The sequence below is a fragment of the Salvia hispanica genome, chromosome 6 (genome assembly GCF_029641045.1).
Source record: "Salvia hispanica isolate PSC_SH4W2 chromosome 6, Shi_PSC_v1, whole genome shotgun sequence".
Taxonomy (NCBI): Eukaryota; Viridiplantae; Streptophyta; class Magnoliopsida; order Lamiales; family Lamiaceae; genus Salvia; species Salvia hispanica.
This window is the reverse complement of record NC_142697.1, coordinates 1127356-1137430: the sequence shown is the minus strand read 5'-3', so window position 1 is coordinate 1137430 and position 10075 is coordinate 1127356. Positions and strand designations below refer to the sequence as shown.

Genomic DNA, 10075 nt, shown 5'->3' with positions numbered 1-10075 from the left:
TGAGGATCATAATCTTTCTCTCTGCAATCTTCACACTCCTGATTGGGCGAAGCTGCAAGACATGTCAAACACTACCATTTCGAAGTTTGCATTGGCCTAGCTCTTCAGTTCTTCTTGTTCCTCATCAACTTCAACTCGAACATGAAGGTCTAGTTGGTCTCCATATAAGCATTCTTTTTTTTTAATGAATAAATAATTAAATATACTAAATCAAACGTTTACATCATACGCTCGGGCATACCCTAGGAAGAACAAAAGACATAGCCACAAGTCGGCTAGAACAAAGCAACTTGGACAACCAAGAACCAAAAAAGTAAGGGGCGGGGCCCCAACAAGACCGATCACATTTCAAATCACCCATGAAACCAAGAATGGGCGGGCCTCGTTAAAACCCCTTGGGGATAAAACTCCCTGAGGGAAAAAAGAGTACCATGATGAGTGACTCAAAGTGTGCCGAGGACCAAACAACCAATACCCGAGAAACTCCATCATCTATCCGGAAGGTGGAGAAGAACCTGCTCGTACGAGAAACGTGAGTACAAGATGCTATAGGTAGCTTCCTTGATCTCAAAGATGACCCTAGCTGCATCCCATGCTTTCCCATCAAAGATAACTTTGTTTCGCGTCCTCCAAATGATTGCCACTGAAGCCATGAGAGCAATCCTCTTTGGTGATCCTCTAGTCTATCGTCCGGCCCATTTGATGACACTCTTGTTCTTCAACTATATGTTTAGCTGACACCACCCATGATTCACTGCAGTATTCCATAGAAATTGATTTGTGGGTTGTTATTTCTCCAACTTCTGATGGGATCTAACTTCTCAAGGTTGGGCATGAACCTATTTTTGAGCATTATGTCTTCCAACTTCAATTTAGAAGAAGTATAAACATACAACTTCTTCAAGGAGTGTGGGAACCTAATCATCTGCCAATACTCATCACATTCATCATAATTTCCAAGCCTCAAGAACACCATTTAACTTGCAATGTCTTAGTGGAGATTCCCTGCAGACATGAAAGCGCTAAATAAACATGTGTATATATAAAATAAGAAGAAAGAGACAGGTTTGCACATTCTCTTCTTTTCATCATGATAACGATAAACTAACATGTATTTAACGTTATCGAACTACTAGCCTATGGGCCACAACGTTGTCAGAAGCGCGCTACATGCGCTAGGACTGAATCACCCCAAAGTGTTGTCTCTGGAATACATTATAGCCAAAGGAAGCTGGTAGCAATTCCTTACAAGTGTGGCCTGTTGGAAGATATTCCGAGAATCATGGAAGATATTCTAAACAATAATGTGATTGATCCCTAATTGATCTCCTTCCGTAGATAGAACGCAATCTCTGTAAATTAGGAAGAAATTAGTATTCCATATGAGAATATTCTCTAGCCTATAAATGTATGGTCATTGTATGATACACATACAAGTAAATAAACACACAATTCGATCCCTATAGTATTTCAACATGGCGTCAGAGCAGGATTTAGGGCTCAGAAAAATTTCATCCTAGCCCTTTTGTAATATCGAAACTCGGCCAACAGGCTAAAACCAACCAAACCCAGAAATTCGTTCCTATACCCAAATGTCAGACACAGATGAAGAGAAACCCCCAACTGGATCCTCAAAATTGAGGTCCAGCAAGAACGTCACAGTGGCGTTTAAACTAAACGGGAAAAACTACCCGCTATGGTCACGACTTATGAAAGTCGCGATAGGAGGAAGGAGAGGATACACCCACATCATCGACGAACCACCAGAACCAGACAGCAAAGGATACCGAGATTGGGAGGAAACCGATCTTGTGGTTTTCTCGTGGATAATCGACAATATCGAACATGATATTATTGCCGATTTCGCCCACCACCAGACGTCCAAAGCCTTGTGGGACAATTTCGAATTACTTTCAAAAGCAAGGCGGACTCGTACCACATCTACGACCTGGAGGACCAATTAATAGCAATCAGACAAGGAAACTTAGATCTTGAGACGTATTACCGTCGAATCCACGGATTATGGATTAATGTCGACCGAAGCCAAGAGCAGCCGGTGACTTGCTGCGATAAGGGAATCAAACAATTCAGAGACTTCACAAGCAAAAAGAGACTACTGAAATTCCTCACCGGATTAAACCCGGAGTATGATGCAATCCGGCGAGACATTCTCAAACTCGACCCATACCCCTCAGTCGAAGAGGCTTACGCGTTGGTGAAGAAGGAGGCGACTCGATGCAAGATCATGTCACCGGCATCCTCATCACCAATCGGAGATGCCACTGGCATGGGGAACGCCGATACATCATCGGGGGAGATCGGGTATGGATTCGGGGCACAGAGAGAGCGACCGACAAATCGGAGCGTGCCGCAGCGACCTCCACCCGCCGGAGCCGCCACTCATCAAGCCGGAGGGAGGCCGGACAAGAGCAAACTTTGGTGCTCTCACTGCGGCAAGAACAAACACACCAAGGAAAGCTGTTTTCTCCGGGTTGGATATCCGGAATGGTGGGACGAGAGGCAGAGAGCTCGAGCCCAGGCGAAATTCGCCGCCGTCGGTATAACCGAGGTGGGAAATCAACAAAACCAGGGCACGATTCCCAGTCGCGAAGGAGGAATCGGAGGGGGAAATCAACAGAACAACCCTCCGAATTAGGAAGGGAACTCAGGGAATGGCGGCGGCGGCGGAGACGGCGGCTTCCGCGTCGGAAACTTTGTGGAAAAGACCGGCGGGGCAGAATCCCAGAAATGGGGAGGCGGCGGCTATTCAGGAGGTAAAGGGTTTGATGAAATATCAAACCCTAAGTATTCTCGAGAATTATCTTTTTCCCCCTATAGTCTGCCCAAATTATGCATGATACCCCAATCTGTGCAATACTATAGGAAGCCCCACCTAAATACCTATAATTGCAATTTAGCCCCTGTTGTTGACCAAATTAGGACTCACAATCGTTTTGCACCATTATCAAATATTTCCGCTGCTTTTAGTGTGCAAAATACTGATAAAACTGAAAAAAAGGGGTTGGATTTTTGACTGCGGGGCCACTGTATGACCCCAGAACGATGTGATTTTATTGATTTTGGTGAAATTACTAAAACCTACATTCGAACTGCAAATGGGGAATTAATTGCTGTGAAAGGAGCCGGAACTATAGAAATATCCCCGAATCTTCGATTATCGAACTGTTTGTTTGTTCCTAGCTTGTCTCAACGATTGATGTCTGTGAGTCATGTAACAAGAGAGCTGAATTGTACACTGCTAATGTACCCAAGTTTTTGCATTTTACAGGATATTCGGACGAGGAGGATCGTTGGGCGTGGCACTGAGAACCAAGGACTCTACTATGTGGACAGGGTAGCTCACCATGGGAGTGCAATGCTGGCTCGCGGATCCACAAAAGAAGAGGCTTGGAGGTGGCACAAACCAACTTAGACAGTCCCCATAATTATTTTTGGGCTCTCTCTCCCCCTGACTACTAAGGTGGTGTGGGTAATAGAACTCGGTTTCCAAGAAGTTACAATTAACCGTGGTGATGATTTTTTTGGTGTTTGGGTCGTAGCATCGGTATCCCTTCTGGTTTACCCCATACCCTACAAAAACACATTTGATAGCACACGGGGAAAGTTTGGATCTCTCGTGTTTGGGAATGTGAACATAAGCGGTGCACCCAAAAACCTTTGGTGACATGCCAAGTGACTCTGGGATGTTGGCTTGTTTGGAAAGGCTGTCAAGGGGTGTTTTCATTTTTAGGATTTTGGTAGGGAGTCTGTTTATGAGGTATACGGCGGTGGCTATTGCTTCTGGCCAAAGGAAGGTAGGGACTTTGGATTCAATCATGAGGGCACGAGTTACTTCTAGGATGGTTCTATTTTTTCTTTCGGCTACCCCATTCTGTTCGGGTGTATAGGCACATGTGGTTTGGTGAATTAAACCTTTCCCCTGAAAGAATTCTGACATGGTATTGTTAACAAATTCCCTCCCATTATCCGATCGAAGGACTTTGATAGTGGTGTGAAATTGGGTTTGGATCATTTGAAAAAAAAGAATAAACCTTTCTGGCACCTCAGATTTATGTTTCAAAAAATATACACACGTCATTCGTGTGCAGTCATCAATAAAGGTCACAAAATATCTAAAACCATTCCCCCCAATAACAGGTGCAGGACCCCACACATCAGCATGAACCAAATCAAACATAGATTGCTTACGGGTATTAGAAGGTTTAAAAGATTGTCTGTGGCTCTTGGCCAAAACACATGTCTCACAAGAAAAATCTCTGGGAAACCAAAAATCGGGAAATAAAAGTTTAAAATAACCATAGGAAGGGTGTCCTAGTCGTCTCCCGCCGAGCAAGCCCCACACATCGATTGAGGAGCCAATAGAGACTGTTCCTGTCGCTCCCGCCGAGCAAGCCCCGTCAGAGTCACCTCATCCACGTTCTAGCGCCCCTCCTCAACCGATATCCGAGGTATGTCTAGTGTCAAAGAAGGGCTAACGGCTAGTAGCATTTACCAATTAATTGGTAACTGTTGTATTAATCAATATTAATACATTTCCTAGGAGATAATTATTATTGTGTAGTTCCTAGAATGAAGGGGTTTTACCCCATGATTGTATTACCCTATAAATGGGGCTGCTGTAACATTCAAGAGAATACAACACAGAAATACAATCAAAATATTCCTTCTCTATTCATTTTTGCCACCATGGTGTATCTTCCATACAATGCCTCTCTCGATTACCATCTCTGAGATGGTATCAGAGCAGGTTATAACAGTGTGGGACTCAGAAAACATTCATCACCGTCCCTAATATACCTTTCTCAGCCTTTTGTAAACCTGCAAAATCAGGAAACCAGCCATGTCAGAATCTGACTCAGAAGCTGCAAACAACAACCAACCTTTGGTGAATTTTCCAGGGGAATTCGCTACCCAATTGGCAGAATTCCTTAAGCAAATCAATTTCCAACCAAAAGCCTCAGAACAGCCGCCACCTCCACCCTCAAACCAACCAGAATCACTGGGTGAGGTACATGTGCAAAGCAAACTCAATGGAGACAACTACTCCGTGTGGACAACTCTGATGAAATGGGCAATTGGAGGAAAGGGTCTGTCGTCTCACATCAATGGAGTTACAGACCCTCCCCCAATCAATGATCCCGGATATGCAAAATGGGAGCAAGGGGATAACTGTTGCTTCAACTGGATTATCAACAACGTTGAGGCCAATCTCGTCAACGAAGTCTCACAATATGCGACGGCTCGAGACCTGTGGGAAGGCCTAGCCATCACTTATGGAAGCGGGACTGACCCTTTCCAAGTCTCGGATTTACACCGACAAGCCTACAACATGAAACAGGGAAGCATGAGCCTTGAAAATCTATGGAATAAGCTCCAAGATCTCTGGATGACTATAGATGAAAGGGATCCAAACCCAATGGATACCCCTTCAACAATCGAGAAATATAACAAGATTACTCAGAGGCATAGGTTATACCAATTCCTATGGGCGCTTGACGACAGATACGACACAATCAAGAGAGAAATCCTGAACAGAGATCCGTTACCCACTGTGCAAAGTGCGTATGGGTTAGTAAGGCGCGAATCTGCCAACGAACGGGTCTTAAAACCCTCAATCGACTCGCGAGAAACTGGCATCGGAGTCAGTTTAGCAGCAATCGATCGGAGCAGACCACCACCGCCACCCAAAACCTTCACAAATCCTGATAAGAGCAAGCTGACTTGCAGCCATTACGGTGGAAAGAAGCACACAGCAGAAACCTGCTTCCACCTCCACGGATTTCCCGATTGGTGGGAAGACGTGAAAAAGAACAGACACAATCGGAGCCGGAACGGAGGAGGCAGAGGAATAGCGGCAGCAGCCGTAGGAGACCGCGCCACCAGCACCAACAACTCGGCGGGCAGCGACGGCCAACCCAACACGGCAGGGAGCACCAGCCAATTCGCCGGAAAAACTGACGAGAAAACAGCGGTCGCCTCTGTCTCGGTCGCTAGGGTTTGGTCCGAAGGTAACCCGGCACCGGTTACCGGCGCCACCGCCGGAACATCGACGGAAATGGGGGTTGGAGGAAGAATAGCGGCGCCGTCTAGGGTTAGAAATGGGGGTGTTTTACATTTAAATACCCCCAACTCCTTTAAATTAGAAAAACCCCCCACCAACTCTCCTAAATTCGAAAACCCCCCCACAAATTCTTCTAAATACCGCACCAAACCCCATTCCAAACATGTCTCTACTTTCGATCCCCCAGCTCCAGAAAATCCCAAAAATAACCCACAAGTTCCAAATAATCTCCGAATTGACCCCACAAATTCCCAAAAATCTCATATTAACCCCGGCAAACCCGAAACCTTCCAGGATGACCCTGAAAGTTTACAATTTCAGCCCACTATACCTTGTCAAAACTCGTTCAAAGCCTTAGCCTACTCATCTTCCACAAAAATTTGTGATAAAGAAACACAATGGATATTTGACTGTGGTGCCACCGACACAATCTCCTTTGATATCTCTGATTTCCAAGATATATCAAAGCCCACTAAAACCTATGTCCAAACAGCCAGTGGGGATTTAGCACAAGTTAAGGGGGCGGGCACCATTGTTATTTCTCCAACCCTCCGGCTCTCTAACTGTCTTTTCGTCCCTACCTTTTCTCATAAGCTTCTATCTGTCAGTCATGCTACAAGGGAACTTGGATTAAAATTACTAATGCAACCTCGTTTTTGCATGCTACAGGATATCAAGACGGGGACGATAGTTGGGCGTGGCACTGAACGAAGTGGACTGTACTATGTGGATGCGATGGCCCAACAAAGTACGACATTGCTAGCTCGTGGATCAACTAACAAGCAGGCATGGCTCATACACCGTCGGTTAGGGCATCCTTCCATAGGATATCTTAAGTTACTCTTTCCTAAGATAGTCTCGGGTGTGGATTCTCTTGATTGTGAAACTTGTCATTTGGCTAAAAGCCACCGTCATTCTTTTAAATTGAATAATACTCGAGTTCTTTCCCCTTTTGCCTTGATTCATTCGGATGTTTGGGGTCCCGCTCCAATCAATGGAGGGCAGGGTCTTCGCTATTTCCTTCTTTTCATAGATGACTATTCTCGTATGACTTGGGTATATTTTTTAAAAAATAAATCTGAAGTTTTTGAAAAATTTACTCAATTCTACAGTCTTGTCCATACCCAATATAACCAAAAAATCCAAATCCTACGGTCAGACAACGGGGGGAATACATCAATACAAACATGAAAACCTTCTTTGCTGAAAAAGGGCTTGTCCACCAAACTTCCTGTGCTTACACACCTGAACAGAATGGGGTAGCGGAAAGGAAAAATAGATACATTCTCGAGATTACTAGAGCCCTTCTCATCGAATCCAAGATCCCTACATCTTTTTGGCCAGAAGCGGTTGCTACAGCAGTTTACCTCATGAACCGTCTCCCAACAGGTATCCTTAACTTCAAAACACCCATCGATACCTTTATCAACCACGAGACCATACAAAGACCAACTTCTCTTACCCTTGACCCAAAAATTTTCGGTTGTACGGTTTTCGTCCATATCCCAAAACATGAGCGTACCAAATTCTCCCCATATGCTGTTAAATGTGTTTTCCTAGGGTATGGAGTCAATCAAAAAGGGTACCGATGTTTTGATCCCTTAACCAAACACATGCATATCACTATGAATTGTGACTTCGTGGAGACAGAGTACTATTACAGCCAATCTAGTGGTCAGGGGGAGAGTCAATCTAGTGGTTAGGGGGAGAGTCAAACAAATAGACCAATTAGCGACCCACTAAATTGGCTATGCATCCCAACTCAACAACCTGAGTCTACACAAAAGGAAAATGAGGCCACAGAAGAATCCAATCCTGTCACAGAAGAATCCAACCTTGTCAAAGAAAACATCCCACCAGAAATAATTAGCCAAACCAATGGGCCATCGCATTTCACTGATCAGATCACTGAATTCGGGAATAACAACCAACCATCAACCCCGTCTTCAAATCCTGAGGTAAATGACTCTGAAACGAACATAGTTCCATTAAATAATACTGACATTGACAGGAGAAACCAAGAAAGTGAAGACAGTGGCAGAATCGAGAATACAGGGGGGTATGAACTACCGCATAGAAGCACGAGGGGAATACCTCCCAAGAGATACTCTCCAGACTGGAAAGGGCGAAAAACAAGATACTCAATAGCAAATATAGCCCAAGGCCATCTTACGGAAATGGCTCGAGCTTTTGAAACTGCTTTGTATGAAGAAGAAGAGATCCCTCAGTCGTTTGAAGAGGCGGTCAAACACAAACATTGGAGAGAAGCTATGAAGAAAGAAATTGATGCCTTAGTAAAAAATGAAACATGGGAAAAATGTACTTTGCCTAAGGGAAAGAAACCCGTCGGATGTAGGTGGGTCTTCACAATCAAGAGACGTGCAGATGGGTCAATCGAGAGGTACAAGGCACGATTGGTGGCAAAAGGATACACTCAAGTATATGGGATTGATTATGACGAAACTTTTTCCCCAGTGGCCAAGCTAAACACGATCCGAGCATTACTGTCAGTTGCTGCTTGTAAAGATTGGCCGTTGCATCAATTTGATGTGACAAATGCCTTCCTTCACGGGGAATTAGAGAAAAACAAGGAGGTCTACATGGCAGTCCCGCCAGGATTTAACAGTGAATTCAACCCAGGTCAAGTGTGCAGATTGAGGAAGACTTTGTACGGACTAAAACAGTCTCCAAGAATATGGTTTGGAAGATTTTGCCAAGCAATGATCAAGCATGGGTTCAAACAGAGTCTCTCTGATCATACACTCTTCACCAAGAGAAGGGGAGACAAGGTAACATGTCTCATCATTTATGTTGACGATATGATTATCACAGGAGATGATGTGGAAGAAATCAGCAACCTCAAATCTAACTTGTTCAACGAGTTTGACATGAAGGATCTCGGTCCCCTTAAGTACTTCTTAGGGATAGAGGTGTTAAGATCAGAACATGGGATTTTCTTAAGACAGAGGAAATATGTCCTTGATCTTTTGACAGATACCGGACTCCTAGATTGCAAGCCTGCGGAAACACCTATGATAACAAATCATGGGTTAAAGATAGTCGAAGGAGCAAGATCCGCAGACCGAGGGAAATACCAAAGACTAGTTGGAAAACTAATCTATCTCTCCCATACCAGACCCGACATCACATATGTAGTGGGAGTTGTCAGTCAGTTCATGCACCAACCCCAGAAAGAACATATGGATGCAGCTCTCAGGATTGTGAGATACCTGAAGGGCACGACAAACTATGGAGTATTCTTAAAGAAAGGATAAGATCTCGAGATTGATGGCTATACAGATGCCGATTGGGCAAGCAATCCAGTCGACAGAAAGTCAACCGGCGGATACTTCACATTTGTAGGAGGCAACCTTGTTACTTGGAGAAGCAAAAAACAAAAGGTGGTAGCTCTATCAAGTGCTGAAGCAGAATTTCGAGGCATCAAGAGTGGACTCATGGAGATTATGTGGCTAAGAAGGCTACTCACGGAGATCGGTTGTTCACCAAACCGAAAGAGCAAACTATTCTGTGATAATAAAGCAGCAATAAGCATATCAGAAAATCCAGTACAACATGATAGAACCAAGCATGTTGAGGTCGACCGCCACTTTATCAAAGAGAAACTTGAAGGAGGAATTATTGAGTTCCCATTTGTTCGATCTGAAGAGCAGTTGGCAGATATTTTAACTAAAGCCGTGAATCCAAGAAGCTTCAAAGAAATTCTAGCCAAGTTGAACATTGGAGATACCATTGCTCAACTTGAGGGGGAGTGTCAAAGAAGGGCTAACGGCTAGTAGCATTTACCAATTAATTGGTAACTGTTGTATTAATCAATATTAATACATTTCCTAGGAGATAATTATTATTGTGTAGTTCCTAGAATGAAGGGGTTTTACCCCATGATTGTATTACCCTATAAATGGGGCTGCTGTAACATTCAAGAGAATACAACACAGAAATACAATCAAAATATTCCTTCTCTATTCATTTTTG

At 44.1% G+C, this 10075-nt stretch overlaps 2 protein-coding genes and 1 pseudogene across 2 annotated transcripts; 2 read left to right on the top strand and 1 right to left on the bottom strand.

Annotated features, from left to right (window-relative positions):
- The first annotated feature begins 46 nt into the window (after window positions 1-46).
- LOC148922990 (uncharacterized) lies at window positions 47-2752 on the top strand (annotated as a pseudogene).
- Window positions 2753-4491: 1739 nt separating this feature from the next.
- Window positions 4492-9091, top strand: LOC148922989 (uncharacterized). Its single transcript, XM_089060811.1, has 4 exons — window positions 4492-6685; window positions 6752-6868; window positions 7870-9012; window positions 9077-9091. Exons 1-4 carry the CDS (start codon window positions 4862-4864, stop codon window positions 9089-9091), a joined length of 3099 nt encoding a protein of 1032 aa, XP_088916937.1. The 5' UTR covers window positions 4492-4861.
- Window positions 9092-9132: 41 nt separating this feature from the next.
- Window positions 9133-10050, bottom strand: LOC148922988 (uncharacterized). Its single transcript, XM_089060810.1, is given in 2 exon segments — window positions 9133-9312; window positions 9438-10050. Coding segments are annotated over 2 exon segments (576 nt in total). The 5' UTR covers window positions 9834-10050.
- Between the last annotated feature and the right edge of the window lie 25 nt (window positions 10051-10075).

Bases quoted from the DNA above. Each gene is read 5' to 3' on its own strand.
- LOC148922989 (XM_089060811.1), top strand. From the start codon at position 4,862: ATGTCAGAATCTGACTCAGAAGCTGCAAACAACAACCAACCTTTGGTG. The intron at 6,686-6,751 runs GTCAGTCATGCT...TGCATGCTACAG, and splicing joins TTTCTCATAAGCTTCTATCT to GATATCAAGACGGGGACGAT. The intron at 6,869-7,869 runs GCATGGCTCATA...TCTACACAAAAG, and splicing joins GTGGATCAACTAACAAGCAG to GAAAATGAGGCCACAGAAGA.